This window comes from Lissotriton helveticus, chromosome 5_1 (assembly GCF_964261635.1).
Source record: "Lissotriton helveticus chromosome 5_1, aLisHel1.1, whole genome shotgun sequence".
NCBI lineage: Eukaryota > Metazoa > Chordata > Amphibia > Caudata > Salamandridae > Lissotriton > Lissotriton helveticus.
In genome coordinates, this window is record NC_136065.1 from 1,479,838,145 (window position 1) to 1,479,858,557 (window position 20,413).

Below are 20,413 nucleotides of genomic sequence, written 5' to 3' on the forward strand. Positions count from 1 at the left end.
TGGCGCTGAAACGATATGATTTCTCCCCTAAGATGGTCAGTGATTTTTAAAGGTCAAAGAGCCAGGTCTTAATGTTTTTCCTGAACGTCATCAGGTTGGTACTTTGTTTCAGGACCAAGGGCAATTTATTCCAGATGGAGGCGGCTCCGGATATAAAACTACGTCCTCCCCATCGTGCTTTCCTGATCCGATAAGTCTTGACTAGTCCTTTGTTTGCTGATCTCAGCTGTCTACCTGGTGTATACAGTTGGAAATGTTGTTGAAGATAAGATGGACCAAGTCCATTCACTGCTTTGAACACCATACATAATGATTTAAACATTATACGTTTGCGTATTGGGAGCCAGTGCAATTTCTTCAATTCCTGTGCGACCGAAGCAAACTTAGGCAAGCCAATGATTAAACGAACAGCTGCATTTTGCAACATTTGTAGTTTATTGAGAATCCCTTGCTGGGCTTGCAGAAAAAGACTGTTGCAGTAATCAAGGCGGGACAGCACAAGTGCTGTCACCACCGTTTTCCTGCTACTGTCTGATAGAAAAGGGACAATTTTCCTGATGGTTTTCATAATCCAGTGGATGGAAGATGTTAAGGCATTGAATTGTGGCTTAAAGGATAATTGACTGTCAATGAGAACACCCAAGCTCTTTACTTTCGTTGCCGGAATGGGTGGGTCTCCCATATCATGGGGCCACCATTTGGGGCTCCAGAAACTAACATCGGCACCGAAAAGCAGCACCTCAGTTTTTGAGGAATTCAGCTTGAGGCAATTGCCAGCCATCCATGAGCTCACTGCTGTCATACAATCCTGAAACTTAGCCTCTATTCCTTCTTCTCTTCCCGGGAGCAGAGATACCACGATTTGTGTATCATCTGCATAAGATGTTGGTTCAAAACCAAATGACCGAATCACTGGGGCGAGGGAGGAAACATAAATATTAAACAATGTGGGGCTTAGGGAGGAGCCCTGAGGGACTCCCCCTGGGAGTTTGAAAGGTCTAGATTCAAATTCTCCCAAAGCCACCACCTGTACCCTGTCAGCTAGGAAGGATTTTAGCATACTCAAGGCTGTCCCTTGGATTCCGCAGCCTTCTAAACGGTCCACCAATATACTATGGTTGACCGTGTCGAAGACCGCGGAAAGATCAAGGAGTACCAAGGCTGCACGTCCTCCTACATTCATCACCTTCCTAATCTCTTCCGTAGACTTGATAAGGGCAGTCTCGGTGCTATGGCCTTCCCTAAACCCGTAGACTTGATAAGGGCAGTCTCGGTGCTATGGCCTTCCCTAAACCCATGTTGGGCTATGTCCAGGCATTGAGAGGACCTGAGAAAGTCACATAGCTGTGCATTCATGGCCTTCTCAATGAGTTTGGCCGGTAGTGGTAGCCTGGCTATAGGCCGGAAACTATTGGGATCTGAGATGTCAAGAGTTGGTTAGAGGAGCAATTGACACTCTTTTCCAGCATGTTGGGTATTCTCTGAGGGCAAACATCCCATTAAATAGCTCCGTAAGAACACATGAGATGGGAGTGGCTGCCAATTGTGCCACAGAGGCTGGGCAGGGGTCTTGAGGCGAGCCTGATTTAGTTGCCAGAAGCAATTTTTTATCTCTTCCGGCTTCACCGGACGAAACTCAAAGAGTTTCGCCGCGTGTGGATTCATCTGGATGGTCTTATGTGGAGAGATGACTCCACTTTATGTTCTAACGCTGAGAAAATCTGTTCCACTTTGTTTAGGAAGAATTTAGCGAGAGTCTCGCAAAGATCAAAACTTGGAGGGATGATAACTGATTTAGGGGTAACCAGACTGGCAACTGTATCAAAGTTCTCTAGTTGAGTTTTTGGCTCCCTCGATACGGGCAGAAAAGTATCTACTTTTGGCCTTCTTAATCATATCTTTATATATTTTTGGGTGGCTTTAAGTTTAATTTTATCTACCTGTAGATAGTCTGAGCGCCATACGCGCTCAAGTTTTTTACAAATCACCTTATAATCTCGTAACTCCTGGGTAAACCAAGGAGCAGATGGTACATTACGAGTAGGGCGACTAAGTTTGGGCTGCACTAAAGTAGTACATGCTTGATCTATCCAGTCTGTGTACTTTCCGGCAGCTTCATTTACATTTGTCGGTAGAATGAATATAGAGGATGTAAGCCGATCCTCCAGTGCCCGTCCGTCCAGTTCCTTCCAAGGTCTATACAGCTTTGCTGGCTTCCTATCTTGTCTAACCTTAGCCCGCTGGGATATTTGAATATTGAAAAGCACCACTGAGTGATCTGACCAGACCATAGGTTCTACTTGACTAAAAAGTAAGTCTGGGTTATTTGTAAAAATGCCATCCAGAGTGTGCCCTATTGTGTGTGTGGCTCCTCTAACCACCTGAGTCAGTCCAGCCGCTTGCATTACATCTAATAGAGCTAACGTGTCAGGGTCTGATTCACTTTCTAAATGAAAATTAAAATCACCTAAAACAGTGAAGGACTTAGTACAGAGGGCTTCTTCCAAAAAAGTACCCACCGTATCCAGGAACTGCGACCTAGATCCGGGTGGTCTATATATAAGGGAACCCTGAAAGGTGTAGTGATTAGATATGGAAAGCTTAAATCCCAGTGCCTCGTGGGTCAGTGAGGACGCCGCCTGAAAAGATCCTTGTATCGAGGCATGGTAAATAATAGCGAGCCCGCCTCCTCTTTTACCAGTTCTGTCCAGCACACGGCTATAGTAGCCTGCAGGGGTTGCAGTGACTAGGTCCGGTCCCGATGCCGCATCTGTCCAGGTCTCCGTGACAAATGCAATTTTGGCCTTTTTTTCTTGATTCAATTCTGCACATTCTGTGTTTAACCAGAGACCTGGTATTGATGAGTATACAATTAATTGTATTCTCCTCCCTGTCCTCCCTGGAACAATGGGACCTGATGAGACCCTTGATTGGAGTACATAAAAAATCAGGAAGGAGAGAGTAACATGCTGGGCAGACATTAGGTTCTAAGGGCATTTTTTTGTCAGGTATTATACAGGTACAGTCATCCTCCACCCTTCCCCTCAAACTCAGTAACAAGTCGCGATTATAAACTCGCTTAGGCTGAGAGTTTAGAGAGAAATGACATGGGGTCCTGGCGCTTGGCGCTGTACTGGCGCAGACGGGCTTGCCTTTGGCGCGCCGCCGGCGCGCCCGCTGCGCCCGCCCGCTGCGCGGACGAGTGGTTAAGGTCATTTATAGGGAGGAAAAAAAGGGTGTGAGGGAGCCAGCCGCTAGAACGCGGACCCTGGCCTCCACGCAAAATGGCGTCCGCCCCTGTCTCCTAACGCGTGAGCACGTAGTCTGCTACGCAAGGAGTGGGGTTCGAAATGGGGCAGATTAGATTTCTGAAAATTGTCAACACCAGCATGTACCATACCAAAACAATTGAACACATTTCAGACCTCAACACCTACAGGTTACTTGAAAATAACCCCACACATGAATATAAAACAGTTTTAACGGACATCATTTCAAAAGCTTTTGATTTAAAAACTATAGATGACCGGACCAGGAAATACCTATTGGTAGAACATTCCAAAAGTCCGACTATAACAATGTTACCCAAAATTCACAAGAACCTAATGGATCCCCCATTTCGGCCGATAGTTTCAACCAGGGGTTCTCTTCATGAACCAGTGGGAAAATTCTTGGACCGATATTTACAGCCTCTGGTCAAAAAACTTAGGAGCTACGTCAAAGACACCACGGAATTCCTCATAAAACTATCAGAAATCACCATCACAGAAGGGGAAAATCTAATCTTATGCACCGCTGATGTCAAGAGTTTGTACACATCAATCCCACATGGTGGAGGAACTGATGCCATTGAGAAGGCAATTTTAAACAGCGACATTCTCGAACCCATGCAAGTGTTCCTTATGGAACTAATGATATTTACACTGTATCACAGCTACTTTGTGCATGACAACCAATGGTACCAACAGCTGTCCGGCATGTCCATGGGCAATTTTGCCAAGTTATGCAAACATGTACATGGCAGAATTTGAGGCCACTAACATCTATGAAGACCCAAACTCGATGAACAATTTGAGGATGTATGTAAGGTACATCGACGATTTATTTTTCATTTGGAGCAACACGAAAGAAAGCCTGGTTTTGGCTTTAAATGAACTGAATAAAAAAGACAACAGAATTCAACTTACATGGCAACTAAGCAATGAAATGATAACCTTTTTGGATGTATGCATAAAATACACCAATACTGGATTGGAAACTGATCTCTTCAGAAAAGAAACAGATCGAAACAACACACTCCATCACTCAAGTTTCCACCAAAATTCATTAAAACGCCATTTGCCCTACAGCCAGATGTTACGGATCAAACGCATCACCTCAAATCCAGAAACATGCACCAAACGCATGCAAGAAATGAGTACAAGGTTCCTGGAAAGAGGATATCCACAAAACACAATCACTGAAGCAATCAACAGAGCTTCTAACATCACTAGGGAAAAAGCACTCAGCAGTGCTGAAAAAACAGAAGACACACGAATGGTGGTAGTTTCAAAACACTCAACACTTAGTGGGAGATATAAGAAAATCATACTAAACCATTGGCGAATATTATCATCAGAACCAGACTTCAAAGACCTCTTCAAACGCCCTCCCATCTTTGCCTACACCCAAGCCAAAAATCTCAGAGAAATTCTATCTAATGAACCAATTGAACAAATGACATATAAGGGTACAAGACCTTGTTTTAACTGCAACAGTTGCAACAATATCATCAAAGGCAACACAATCACTCATCCAATGAAAGGCAATAACATCAAAGTGAACGTCAACGCCATGTGCGATTCCAGCAAGTTGATCTACCTACTCAAATGTCCCTGTGGGAAAATTTACATAGGGAAGACGGAAAGGAAAATGAAAGTTAGCCTCAACGAACATAAATCGAACATCCGAACAAAAAACGAGAAAGCCAGTATAGCGATACATTTCGCTGAACAAAAACATAATGTGGCACAACTAAAATTCATGATTTTGGAAATTGTTGAAAAAAAGGAGGGCAGAGACAATAGTAAAACCCTCTTACAACGTGAAACTGCATGGATTTATCGCATGCAATCACAGAAACCATTTGGACTGAATGACCGAATTGAATTAAGTTGTTTTCTTTAATTACAATTCGTGGCTTTATTGACATACGCACCATTGTGCCACTGGTATTCATTAATAAGGATAAAACGTTGTTTTTTATGTCATGTATGAACCACCATGTACTCCCAATATGGCCGATACACTTTTTACAAACTACCCCACACCAGTCCGTCATTTATTTTCATTTTCATCTCCGTGACGTTGTCGTCACATCCGCTTCCACCCTTCGGGTTGATTCATATGACACCCTTAGTAAACATCAGAACCTACTCCCAGACACGCACCGTCGGATGCAGAACAACCGACTCCGTGAGACCCGGGACAGTCAGGAATTCTAAGTAAGTCGAGATCCGTCTCGCTGTGAACTCGCGCACTGAGTTTACTCAACTCAGCGCATTCAAACCCCTAACGTTGTTACTCTTTTGTTCTCAGTTATCCAAGTTCTAACATCCGGACTTCGTCGGACATGTGAGCATTTTTTACAGCATTTTCCCATTATCCCTTTGAATTCAATCCCTACGGTCCCTCACACCTTTTCCTAGCACACCGGGCTTCCATACTGGGATACACACTACTGCATGAGAAAATATAACAAACTTATTGTTATTTTATGTTTTGATTATGATGTGCTATATTTGCAAATGTGTGCTCTTTATCTAACTATTTCAGGGCTCCTTGAAAAAGGGCATGTTTGCCCGAAATGCATCAGAGCAGCTTATTAAGCTTATGAACATGATAAAAGATGGAATGAGGAATTGATCGTATTGAATATGCAAAGATAATATTCAAGTGAATAATAAAAAGGCTAAGAAAGCAATATCATTTAACAGTGGAGTCTGTCGTTTCTTTTGACGAAACAAATGAGAGTGCCCAATTACAGGGATGCGTTCATATGGATATGTTCGCACACATGGTTCATGCAGATTAGATTTCAACAGCAGGTAAATTTTAAAATGAAAATTCTCCAAATCACATTTAAATTAAAACGAAGCGTTTTAAGATACTAGCAATGATCAGGAGCCTATCCCCTGGCTTCCGCCTCAGGGGAGATACCATAGAGATACTCAGATCTTGCAAAAGGTTGTCACTGCCTTCCACATTGGGCAAACTATCACCTTGCCCACATTTTTTCCACCTCCACACCCTTCCAGAGAGGAAGAGAGGCTTCACTATTTGGACCCAAAATGTGCGCTCTCATTTTACCTGAATCGCACACAACAGTTCCGGGTGGATGACTAGCTCTTTGCTGGCTACGTGGGCGCCAAGTAAGTCCGAGCTGTACACAAGAGGACTGTTTCCCGCTGGGTTGTCTTGTGTATCAAGGCCTGTTATTCTCTGGCTAAAAATTAACCTCCGACTGGGTTGCACGCCCATTCTACCAGGGCAACAGCAGATACTACTGCATTGGGACGTAGTGTCCCCCTGCAATACATCTGTCAGGCAGCCACGTGTGTCTCATTGCACACTTTTACTAAGCATTATTGCCTTGACAGTCCAGTCCAGAGAGACGGCTTCTTTGGCCATTCTGTTTTCCGTGACTTTCTGGTATGATCTTTGTTCACAGACCCACCACCGGGGTTAGTATTGCTGGGGTATCTATTCTTTTTAAGTTCAAGTGAAGATTTATTAAAGAATTAAAATTGTTGTGAAAACAATCCTTCGTACACGTTCATAAATATTGCAAATAGCAGTACATGTCCACAATACATCATTAAAGGAGTGCAATAGGGATTAACAAAATAATCAGAATTATATACTAGTAAACAGTAGGAAGTCAGGGAGGCTTGGTAACTTCTTGTATTGAGGGCTCAGGTGAGGAAGTGTGTTTTGCTGCTGTATTTAAAAAGTGTGCGAGGGGGGACCAGAGGTGTAGTCTTTTCATAGCTAGAGAGATAGGGTGGACTAGAGCTGTATCTAAGCGGTGATTATGGCATACCGCATACTACCATGCTAGGCTGGGGTATCTATTCTAAGGTAAGGAATCTATCACTAACGTGTTTCTTTCAGATGAACAAGCTACTTACCTTCGGTAACAATATATCTGTAAGAAACATTAGTTAGTGATAGATTCCTTACTGCCCTACCCATCCTCCCCGTTCTGCGAACTGATTTCTAGGGTTAAAGTCATCCCTTTCAGGGCCCTGGTTTCAATGCACCAGTGGTCAGTATCTTGCATGGCTCTGCGTTACTGGCACGGAAAGTCTTGTACAGAGCTGACGTCCGCTTGCGTGGCGCATCTAAGTAGCTCTAGCGACGTCATCTCGGCGGCTACGAAGCCAGCGACATATGCGGAGCCGCACGACGACGCCTACCGACGCACAGAGGTACTGCTGACGAAAACTTTCCGGATCCAGTCTGATGCCAGGGGGTAATTCCAAGGTAAGGAATCTATCACTAACTAATGTTTCTTATACATATATCATTACCAAAGGTAAGTAACTTGTTTGTTAAGCTGCTAGCTGCAGAGTTTGACAATAAGCCGCCATTGCTCTACTTCTCGCTAAGAGGTAGGTGTCTCTACACTGGAGGGATCCACTGTCCCAACAGTAAAAGCTTGGATTTGTGACTTAATATAGTCTGACATTACTAGTGACACATATGCTACACTGCAGCCACCTACCACCAGATCCAAAAATATATGGCAGCCATTGTTGGACTTATTTATTGCTTTATCCAGAGGAGACTGAGTGACTAAACTGTATTTAGGCTATGCTCCATTGGGCTTCACTTGAATACGCAAGCACAAATGCTTATTTGTGCAATTGTACCCCAGTGCAACCTCCCAGTGCGTTTTTACTGCCCTCCTCTTTAATGTGGACCAACACTATGCGGATCATCCTTCCCCATAGTCTGAATCTCCGGGCCCCTATTCACTCCCTTTCATTATTATTCCTAATGTAACTGGCACTGTCTGATTCCTCTCTGTATGTGTAGACATGTCCTTTACCAAACAGTATGTATTTTTGTTATATATGGTGCATATTCTGACACTTTTATTGTTATATTTCTGACTCCTCTTTGTATCCCTTTTGTTTCCCTCCCCTTTCCCTCTGTTGGTATATTTTGTTATAAAACATAAATAATTGAAATTTAAAGTGACCAAAACGACCTGGTTTTGCAAGGGGGCATCTGCGTTTTTGGTCCCGGACTTGGCGGCCATCTAGTGAAACCTAGAAAACCCATGTGAGGAAAATGTGGGTTTTTTAGCACAATTTGAGGTTTGCAGGGGATTCTGGGTAGGAAAACGTTGGGAGATCACACACGCCACACCTCCTTGGACTCCCCTGGGTGTCTTTTTACATTTTTTTTAATAAATATCTGGTTTTGGTAGGTTTCCCTAGATGGCTGCCGAGCCCCAGACCAAAAATGCAGGTGACTCCCTTCGCAAAACCAAGTCTTTTTTGTGATTGATAATTTTGTAGTCTCCACAGTATGTTTTGGGCCATTTCCTATTGCAGGCACTAGGTCTACCCATAAAAATGAGGTACCATTCTTATCGGGAGACTTAAGGGGGAAATACTGGGTGGGTGGAAGTTTGTGGCTCCTGGCAGATTCCCGAATTTCCCACACAGTTCACCCCATTCTGGATTGCCCTGGGTGTCTAGTTTTAAAAAATTTACAGGTTTGGTAGGATTCCCTAGATCTCGGCTGAGCTAGGGTCCAAAATCCATAGCTAGGCACACTGTGAGAAAAGGGTCAGTTTTCACTGGAAAAATATAACGTGTCCACGTTGCGTTTTTGGGCCGTTTCCTGCCAGAGGTACTAGGCATACCCACACAAGTGAGGTACCATTTTTATCGGGAGACATAGAGGAACAGAGAATCGTAGAACAAATGTTATTACCAATTGATTTTCTACGCATTTCTGCCTTCCAAATGTAAGACTGCGTGTAATAAAGAAGTCACTTTGAAAATGCCATCAAATTCACATGCTAGTATGGGTACCCACACATTCGGATATGTGCAAATAACCACTGCTTCTCAACTCCATATTTTGTTCCCATTTAAAAAATACATAGGTTTCCTTAAGACCTACTTTTCACTCTGTATATTTTACCGAATAAAAAAACATTGCAAGGCGCAGCTCAGTTATTGGCTCTGGGTCTGGCTATATATCCCTGCAACCAGAAGGGTCCACTGGATGTAACAGTATATTGCTTATAAACATCTGATATAAGTATAGAAAGAAGTTACACTGCACTGTTGAGCCTCCCGCACAAAACCCTGTTTGATAAGAGTATTAGTCCCTCGGTAGAAGCCCAGTTAGCTAGCTTCTGCAATAGTATAGTGGTATAGGCTTTGCCTTCAATATCCAGCTGTGCTATTAGGTGGTAATTTCTGGGATCAATATTGTCACCCTTCTTAAAACAAGCATTTGCAATTTCTGGAAAACGAGGCAGCATCTGTGAGGCCTGCACAAATAACATGACGAGGTTTGTCCTTCACTGGGACCCAAACACCCAAATGTAGTGCCTGACTCTCAGAGGGTAGCGTTGCGGAGCAGTCTGAGGCTTACTCAAAGGAGGTGATGTGGGCTAGTAATCACAATTTGCAAGTGCGCAGAAATAACACTCAATAATTGATTGTCCTGTCTGTACTTTGCTTTATAAAAGTAAGAGTACATTTATTAAACACACACACTACTCAATACTATGCACCAATTTACAAATATACATAAGCTGTTGGAATTACTTTGTGACATTGTATAACATCTCCACCCCTCCCACAAAGGGGGGGGGGGTCTAGTACCACCACTCCCATGTATGCACATCATCTTGCCCCCCATGCAGTTAGTGGATCTTAACCTGGAGCAAGGGCCCTGCGCACTGGCACCATCCCAGTGGCGACCCACCCCAGTACTTCAACCAGCATTTAAAATAGGTAACCCTGCATTGGTGACACACAACCCTGACCAAGCATTTCCTACTGACCATAAGGAATGCACCTCTATATCTTAAGGGCTAACAGTCTGGGTTCTTAACCTAAGCGCAGAAGCACGAATACTTGTTTAAGCATCCCTTTAGAGTGACCATACTCATAACATTTGGATATCATTAGAATGCATTGCAATTACAACCCCTAAGGGCATCACAGATAAAATCACAGGTTTACGTAAATACTGTCGGACACCTTAGCAGGAATGTTTAGCCACTTAAATCCACTTTTCTTATGACTCCACCTTCACTATGTACTTCACATTAGACCCATGAACTTCAGTCCCTCTATAAAGAATAACATGAGTAAAAGCATTTGTGGTGCAATTACACCGCTTCACCTCCAGGAGATGCCTTCTTCCAGGCATCCACCACCTCCGCCCTTCACTCCATGAAGCACTTTTCAATTCACCCTCAGCTGAAGAACAAAAGTACCAGCCCAGAAGGTGATCAATGCAGGCTGAGCCCTTGAAGGGTTATTCTTTTCAATCCCTAAGACACTTAGGGTGAGCCTTTTCTCTTTGTGCAGGGGGAGACTACGCTTCTCCAGCAGCTTCCCCAGCACCTGCACCTTCATGTGGTGGTGACCCTGTCCTCCTGGGTCCACCACAAGCAAAGACGACGCTGTTTTGGTCTGGCTTGCGAGGCATTATGGGTAGGCTGTGCTCCTATTTGTGAATATTATAGCAGCGGCTCACCCGCTGAGACGGGGAGAGTCGGGATCTGTGCCTACGGCCACTTTGGCTGCCTGTTGGAGGGCCCGGTCCCACCCGAACCCTTAGGTGAGTAAGAAGGCTCGGGGAGCCCACCCCCAGCCGCATATGCAGTCTTCGGGGCCCGGTTCCACCTGGGCCCCTGGCACCGCTTTAACTCCTCCTCCTCCTTTGCAGGGCCCGGTCCCACCCGGGCCCTCCGCAACCTTGGCACTTCTGGTGGTGGGGCAGCCCGGGGAGCCCACCCACGGCTGCTCTCGCTGGCTCCCGCCAGAGCTGTTGTTCGAGTCTCACCGGACATCTTTTTTTTTGGGGGGGGCGACGGTGCTCCCCCGCATCCTGGCACCTCGGGGCCTGGTGATGGGGTCCCGGGCCCCACCTCCTCTCGATGGGGTTGCGCGACGGCACGCCCCATCGCCATTTTCGTCATGGGGCCAGGGTGGGCTCCTGGCACCCCGTGGGGCATGGTCACGGGGAGCGCAACGGCGCTCCCCAGCCATCCTCCTCACGAGGTAGGGGGGGTGTGACGGCCCTCCCCCACCTCCATCTTCGGTGGAGGCCAGGGAGGGCTCCCGGCCCCCTTCCGGCATCTTCACGGGGAGCACGACTGCGCCCCGGCTTTACTTCTCCTTGGGGACAGCCCCTGGGACCCGACCCACCCCAGGGCATCTCTAAGATCTCGAGCGCCAAGATACTCCTTGGAGTGAAAGTTGCGCGATAGAAATGTCTCTTACATTACATTAAGACGGGCGGCGGAGCCCCACGCGCTTTGTCGTCAGGCTTCTTAGGGGGGTCAAAGGTCACCTACCTTCCGTGGGCCATATCTCAGCCCCTGGGGGTCCGATCTTCTCCATTTTCGGTTCTTCGTGCTCCTGGTGGCGTCCCCCAGCCACAGGGAGCACTCTCCTTTGCCCTCTGGGTCTCCAAGAGGGGGCATCCTGCAGGGAGCGGTCTTCACTGGCTCTCCTCCTGCGCCTCTCTTCTCCCTGCGCAGAGGCCCCTGCTTCTGCGCACTGGTCCTGGTCTCTTCTTCTGACGCTGTTAGTGGGCTGGGGGGCAGTCAGGGGTATCCTCCTTCCCACTGCCCATTCCAGTCCCTTGCTCATTGCACCATCAGGATTCAAGCAAGCCGGGCCGATGACGCCTGAAATGGCAGAAACCGGTCCCCGGAAGCTTGTTTCCTTCCCAGTATAAGAATTGGCTTGGTAGTTTGGTTTGCCCTGTTCCCATCATGCACTGGGACAGGAACAGACTAATTTGCATATAGCCAAGTTCTGAGCTGGGATGGTGCAGTGAGCTAAAAAACGGTGATGGATCAAGCCCTGATCTTTGGACTGGGTAAGAGTGGTCTGCTTAATTCAGGCACTCTGTTCATCACCACCCCCTTTTCTGAATAATTTTGTCCACCATAAGCGTGGAAGGGTATACTCAGATGTGAGTCCCTTGCTCATTGCACCATCAGGATTCAAGCAAGCCGGGCCGACGACGCCTGAAATGGCAGAAACCGGTCCCCGGAAGCTTGTTTCCTTCCCAGTATAAGAATTGGCTTGGTAGTTTGGTTTGCCCTGTTCCCATCATGCACTGGGACAGGAACAGACTAATTTGCATATAGCCAAGTTCTGAGCTGGGATGGTGCAGTGAGCTAAAAAACGGTGATGGATCAAGCCCTGATCTTTGGACTGGGTAAGAGTGGTCTGCTTAATTCAGGCACTCTGTTCATCACCACCCCCTTTTCTGAATCATTCCCAGGCTCCAGCACCTTCCGCCTCAGCAGACCACACCGCAGAGAGAGCTTCTCCTTCTGTGCTAGTACTTTTTAAAAGTTGAGTAGGGAGCTGGCAGGAAGTCTGTGTGTCCTATCAAACAGCGGCACATCACTTCCCTGCCCCTGCTCTCTCCTTCTTGTCCAGCCTCTGGGTTTGTTCAAAATGGCATCGTCCAGTGTCTCTGGCCACATGGCCTCTGAAACCCAACTCCTTCCCCCCCCCTCACTGCCTCTACCGTGGTTCCCCTGGGTGCCTGGCACCCAGCGACAGCAGTTGGATTGGCTTGTAGCTCCACCTATCTCCCTTCCTTGGAGGGAAGATCTTCGCTCAGGTAAGAAGGGGCATTAATCTAACCTGCCAGGGCCAGACCCCAGCCAGGGACTCAGAGAAATATGACCTTTCTGGACGACCCAAAAGCAGTACAAATATGACGTTGGACTCTGCAGAATACTTATTTTCACCTACAATACAATGGACTTTAGTGCGTGTCTGGAATCTGTAGGCCTTGTGGAAGTCATTCACGCCATGGACCCCACATTCCCATACGGGAATAAGGAAGTGAAAACACAGTAAAACACACTGACTTGCCCTGGCATGTTTCTTTCCAGTGTATAAAGCCTATTCCATGTCACCACCCAATTCTGCATAAGTCCTGCCACACCATTCAATTTGTTCCTGCTCCTAGACTAGACACGCTAGGAATCTCCCCTGCGCAGCCCCTACACATGTGCACACGCATGTACACATGTCTGCATGTAACCAGCCCAGTGCCCCATCCTCCAGCTGCTGTGCAGCGGCCTAGTCAAGCCATGGGGACACCAGTAAAATCTCCTTGCAGTCTCCTTCATTATGAGTTCACTATGAATGAGTCCCAGATTATGAGGCTCCCCCACAGTAAAAGTTCAACAATTAGGTGCTCAAAAAGTGAAAAATCCGGGCGGCCCTTAGTGTCAGAACCACCTTCTAAGAGCCATGCAATCTCTCGCCTTTGGGACCTTATATGAATTTAGCTATGCAGCACATTAGCCTGGGTGCTGCCACATCTACTGTTCTTTAACATGGAGGGAAAGTAAGCACCAAACTGCGTGACACACCAGATATGGAAACACATGGAGAGAAATATTGCCTTTTAGCGGAAAATGGTATAGTGCAAAGCTTTATTTTTAATAAGTCGTTTGGTGGTCATACCTCTGAACATTACAATATTTGAAAAAAATATTGTCTATGGGTGCTCGTGGAAGACAATGTCTATGGACTGGAATCTAGAGAATGCTAAAGTGATTCTGGTATTTTACTGATCTCTTCTGGTCGTTTTCTATCGAGAAAGTTAAATGGAGGCAGTTGCCAGAACATTTTTAACAAAGTCCCTCAGCAGAAAGCAATTCTGGTATTTTCATGACTTCTACTGGTAGTTTTCTATCAAGACAGTTAAATCGAGGGAGTTGAACAGACAAAAAGTCCCCTAGCGGAAGCAGACAAGTCCTAGGGTTGATCTCCAGAGCCCACAAAGTACATACACATATAAGTATATAAATATATACAAGAGGCCTCGAATGCTCGACCTGAATAGGCTGCAATAGAGAGCCCCTCAATGAGTCCCGAACGTCTTCATGGAGTCTGGTTTCAGCATACAAAGGAGCGAGCGCTGAGGCCCAAAACTGTGTGTCTTCTCTAAACAATAACCCTGGTAGGCCTGTGGGGTTAGGGGTGTTGTCCTTTCTGATCTTCAATACTTTGCTGACCACAAGATCGTTCAGTCCTGAGTGGTCTGTTTTTGCCGCTGTCATGTCAGCATCTGCTTCCTCTGTCTTCCCCCCGGAAGCTGATTTGTTCATTGGGGACTTGTCATGGGGCTGGTTATAGAGGGCTTTGACATGTGCAATCAGTTTTCCTGCTGGGACTGCCAGAATTGTTGATAATAATTGGCAGTCAGGTCAAAGATTTTGATGGTCTCTTGTACTTTTCTTTTGTGCTCCCATACAAGATGTTTGTTTTTTAACTGAAAACTACAAGTGTCTTTCGAGAGGGTTCAACTCGCTGAGCCATACAGAACTAGTGTATCCTGCTCTGTGCAGCGGAATTAAATAATAGCTGGATGTCAGACACTGTAAGATCATGGCACCCTCGCCTGATGCCGACCATTGGGAATACCATTATTTACTGCAGTATTTCAGAATCGGAGCACAACCCCTCTCAATGTTATTGCCAACAGATGAGGTCTAGCGACTGCTACTGATCTGCATTCTAACTCTAGCCTTGGCACTTAATGAAAAAACTCTGTCTGATCGTGGACAAAATATTATCTCCCAGTTCCTATAATAGTACATAGGTTAAATAAACCATGATACAGCGTACAGCCCCAAATGCATGATGTCATCACACTTTGGTTTCTAAAATACAGCCTAGTTATATTCTATACACCACCAGACCTATATAGAGGAATTTCACACCAGAATCAAGGAAAAAACAGACGCACTGGATTCTGGGAACACCACATTCTGGATTCAATGATTCCAAGCAAACGCTTAGAACAATATAAAATCAGAGTCACTTGAGACATGATCACCAAAGACCGATAAGTCTCAATGATGTTAAAAAATCACAGGCACTTTTTGCCCATTTGGCCTTCAGCGTACAGGCCTTAAATGCGGATACTTATAAACAAACAATAATGTGAATGGGGGAAAGAGCAAGAAGACAGAGCCATTCCTTTGCCAGATGTGGTTTCTTCTTGTGTAGGTAAACCATGCATTTCTGGTCAGTTTACATTTATCATGAGCGCAGTTAACGAGACTGAAACTCGGTGGGCGGTGCAGAATAGAGGTCGATGGGGGACCGGGGGGGGGGATATTCACGTGCGTCACGTCTGTACGGGGATTATCACCAGTGTAGGAGCATTTGTTAGCTACTAAACTGATTGTCATAGGAAGAAGTGCACTTAATGTAAAGGAAAAATAAACTTGATGGAAAGATAGAGAGCTGCCCTCTATACGCAGCTACTGTCTAAACTGGTTAGCAAAATGCTTAAGTGTAGCAAGGAGCAAACTAAATAGCATACTCTATAATATCTGAAATAAACAAACAGGGCATTGGCTGAAAGGGTGCTTTTAGAGAAGTTCAGGGGCTGCAGGAGTGTAGCTACCCCTGGTGCAGCATGTACAGTGGCACCGGGCCCAAAGCCCTAGGGAGCCTACTGAACAGTGATAATTGTGTTTTACTACTCCCAACAGGATATACAAGGGCCAGTTTGCTTGCATGCACCAGGTCCCATGGAATCCTTGCGGAGTGGGCTCTTTAAGACAGAGCTGCTAGGACGTTATAGCTTTGTATGGTAAAGTTCATATGAATGAATGAAAGCACTTCTAAAGCACGCAGCTACTCAAGAGTATCCTGGCGCTGAAGCAAAGGAAGGAATACCAAGTGTTATAGGCACTTCTTGGGAGCACTGACACTATTGAAATGGTTTGCTGCGGCTGAGTTGGTTTTATATTAAAAATGGTTCAATGCAAAGAGTGTCTGTGCTAAATGGGCTACCTTGAGGTGGAAATGCAGTGATAAGGCAATAACTAAACACCATAATAGTTACATTAAAGTATGCAATGCAAATAAACTGAATGGAGCAGCGTACGACTGTCCTAACTAGAGTTTGTGCACGGGCTGCATGAGAGTATTGAACTGTTGTTACTTCATAGGTTGGGCACTGACCACGAGGTATATTGTAGAAATGGACCCAGGGCAGCGACATGGAATGGAGCAAATTCCATAGAGCAGAACTGTCTTTAGGGCGGATATAAGTTGTGACTGAGTGTAGGATTGCAGAATTGTAACGCATACAGAAAGAGAACGTGGCTGGGGGCGTAATTCAGAATGTCTCAGTACAGATAGAATTAATAGGCTGATAGAAGCGTGCCTCGACACGACTGGGTGCTCATTAGTGCTGTTCAAAAATAGCACCAATGGCATCATTATGAAAGATACGACTGGACTGCCCTTAAATAAAGATATTACACGGACTGGCTCCATTGTGTGCCCTTGCTGCCAAGGCAGGGCGTTCAGTAAAGGGTATCTGCACAGCTTTGACTGCTGAGAGACTATGGGCTGCCAGGGACAGGGGACCGCTGTCATTAGAATGTGAAGGTAGAACTGTCCTTAAACCTTTGACTGGCGTGGGGATAAGTGAGATGGGGAGAACTGCCCCTGGAGCAGATAGAAGACTGGCTGAAAAGAATAATACAATTTACAGGAGTTATGGAATGGTAGAATAACCCAAGCTGTACTTGATGCAGACCAAGTACAGGGAAAGAATGGGGTAATCATTAAATGCAGTGTGCGTGGATGAACATAGCTAGGCAGTGAGCACCCAGAGAGGCTTTTTGAAGACTGGTAACACAGCGACCCATGTGTGCCTTACCTGGGCAGAGCCTCTTCTGTGCGCCTTGGCATCCCTTCTCCGCAGACTCCTCTCCGTGCTGCCCTCCAGGCCGGGCAGTTTGCGCGAGGGCATGCACAGCTGGCGGAGTCTGCATCCTGGAAAGAAGGTGCTCGGTTCTGAGCCCCAGGCAGTCAGAGAGAGATCCAGGACACTGTGCTGCTGCTTCCACTGCTCCGGCGTGTGCTCTTGGGCTTTTTGAGTACTCACCCAGGCGGGTCACGTGCTCTGAATGTAAGTGCGAAGCCCTCCCTTGCAAGCCTTTTAGTAGACACCACTGTCCATGAAACAATAATTCAAGCAGTTGAGACCCAATAGCATGTTTTGAGACACTTTTAAAGGACTATTTTCCAAATGTTTATGATGGTGTTTAACATACTGGAAAATTACAAACTGTACTTGGCCCAAGCTGCGTGCGCAAATACTAAACAAGCAATCAAAACAAAAAGCGGTTGCGAGTGTCCCGGCAGCTTAGAAAGTGAAAGCGTGCACAGCGCGCAGAATGAAAACAAAGCACGTCGTCCTGCTCGAAGTAGGACAAACTAAAAAAAGTAAATAGTGCTTACATCACTAAAAATAACATGTACCATGTAACAACCAAGTAAAGGGGCCAGTAGCCATGGGAAGATGCAAATGACCACACTGCCATAATAAGGAGGGACTAACAAGCCTCATAATGAACGAGAAGACAGCATTTAGAAAGGACAAAGAGACAAGCCAATGAAAAGTATGGGTGGGGTAGTGGGCGCGGCTTCCCTCCCGTACTGAACTACCCCAGATCTTCCCGAGAGCACCTCTTGCACGCTGGCTCTAGGCTCAACCTAAAAAGTAATGTATGAGGTCCAGCCTATGATTTCAGCAAGATGGGTAGGCATTCTTTTTCATAATATTTCATCATTAGTTTTTTTGTTGTTGTTGCTTGCCATCTCATTGTTGGCCCTTTACTGAGTCACCATTTAATGTGAGTACCTAACATATCCTGATTCACTTTAATGTTGGAATATTATGTCAAAATATTCCTAAATGAAGCAGGATACATTAATAAAATATGTATGATATTGCTTTGAGTTAATAATAATTATTTAAAGAAAACAATTTAAAACTTAAAAACGGAGGAATATTGCAGGTTCTTAGAATCTTCTACCCGCACTAAATTCATAGATAATTAAGAACAGTGAGTGACATACATTTATTTGAAAAGAGCGCAATAGAAAAGAGCACTAATTGTGTACATAAACTGAATTAAAAGGGAAATACTAAAGTTTTGTAGTAGAGGATCTCTGTGTATAGTCATAATCATGTGAATAGTCGCGCCCATCTGCGTGGACCCCTGAGCAATCGAAATAGTCTCTTAAGTTGTCCTCTTCTGCAGTCCTGCATAGACACTTAAGAGAAAATCAAAGACAAATAATGCAGCCTGAAATTAACAAGGCTACTCTGGCCAGCAATTCATCCTGAAGTGAAAAAGGAAATAACACTGAAATTTAACATTTTGCTAAGTTTCACACACAGAGAAACTCCCCTTCACAAAAATCCTTTATGATAGAGAGGAAGGGTTGGACAGAAAAGCCCCATTGGCTGCCATTATGTGTCTGTAAATAGATACCATGCCTTTAAGGAACTCTCCAGAGACCCTCTGTATCCCATGATGCACAGCCACAGGCTAGTTACTTTCAGTTCTTTTTTCCGGCTCCTGCTAGCAGGACCCTGGAGCATTGATCTCTACCTTTAGTGGTATATCTCCACTTTTTGGAGCTTTTTTGATAGTTTGAGTGTTTCACTCAACGTCTGAGGCCTTTACCTTCCTTTTGCTGTCTTTTTGAGGCAGTTTATCCACTCTTTCCTTGTCAAAATGCCATCTTTATTTGACAAGTGCCCTGAATGTGGCAGGAAGAAGGCCAAATTGGACACTCACGGGGTTTGTATACGCTGTCATCCCTAAACTCCTGTTCCTGACTCCTGTGTCATCTGCAAATCCTTCTCCTGGAGGACCATGCGTGGCAGGGAGAAGATTAGTCTTCAAGGCCTGGAGCAGAGAAGATAACAGGCTGCAGGTGGGCCATCTGGTCGTGGAGAGAGCCTTTCCTCTTCCACAACCCATGCGTCGGCCTCTGGGGGGCTCCCCAGTCGACAGAAGGCTCAGAAAAGACACAGGTCCTGGTCGACGTCGACTACGTCGAGGCCAGGTATGACTACCATATGCTCCTCGTTCACCCAGGGCTCTTGGTCTAAATGACATCGAAGATCAACGTCGAGGGGAAGGACGTCGAGACTTCGGACGAGGTTGACGTAGAGGACTTCACAGACGACGTTGACACATAATTGCCGTCGATCTGAGTCCAGGAGACATGGGCACTCGCCGTCGAGGCAACATGCCGTTTGCCGCCAACACGCAGATCGCCCGTCGATGAGAAGATAAACGCCGTCGAGGGGGAAGCCGACGTGGAGGCGAAAGCCGACGTGGAGGCGAAAGTCGACTTCGAGAAGTCATCGGAGTTTTGGTATTAGAATAGGCTGACATAAGGGGAATAGACAGCAAATTAAAATACCCCCATTTGAACCACATCTTTAATCACACCAAGAAGGCAAAACAAGCAAACCCAGCCCTTCTTAGGAGGATTCTCTTTGCCCTTTCATCCTCCTTCCAATCATCCATCCATCATTTGACCCTTCTCTCAATCAATTCATCCATCATTTTATACACATTCCTTTCTCCTATCAATTTTACTTTATTCTTCCCTTTTGTCCATTCTTCATCCTTCACTGTGTCTCCATCCACACCCTTCTGTCATTGTATCCCATCAGTATTATTGATGAGCAGATCTGCTGACAGAAGACTCAAATGATTCATGTTTTAGTGGGACTCGGTTCACCTGCCCAACAGGCCCAGTGGGAGCCCCAGCTTAAACTGCCTAAGCCTGGACCAGGAGAAGCGTTCTCTTGTGCACTTTATTTTAGCAATGCCATCAAAGACCCTGTCCCATGTTGAAAGGGGAGTGCTGACAACTTGACCTAATCTGCATTTCTCACTGTGCTTCCAGGTCATTGCTTTCTGCAGATCTGCAATTTTCAAATTACAAGGACCACTTCCAGCTCTTGCTGCAGCTGGAGGAGATCCAGATGGAGGTGGACATCAGAAGATATGATCAAACGGACATGAGCATGATCCAGGATCCTAGCAACAGAAAGCTTCTCATCTTGTCTGTAAGAATGCTTTTGCCTCTAGTGGGTGAAGTTTTAAATGTTTCCATCAGTTTGTATGTGATATTAGAATTTTCTTGCAGGTCAAGCGCTTATTGAAGTCTTATTTTCTTAAATTCATATTCTGGATATATAAATAACCTACCTTGTTATGACGTGTCTCCAGAATTCTTTCATTTGAAGCATTTTTGTGATATTGAGTTCTAAGGGGAAACCTCTGTTCAGG

The 20,413-nt window shown here is 45.6% G+C and overlaps 1 protein-coding gene across 2 annotated transcripts in view; it reads left to right on the forward strand.

Moving 5' to 3' along the window:
* MOV10 (Mov10 RNA helicase) overlaps positions 1 to 20,413 on the forward strand; it is a 365,220-nt gene that overhangs the window by 104,544 nt on the left and 240,263 nt on the right. For both annotated transcript variants that reach the window (XM_078644471.1, XM_078644472.1), the window contains exon 7: positions 20,028 to 20,190. In XM_078644471.1, coding sequence (XP_078500597.1) covers positions 20,028 to 20,190 — 163 coding nt within the window. The remainder of the gene's footprint in view (positions 1 to 20,027; positions 20,191 to 20,413) is intronic.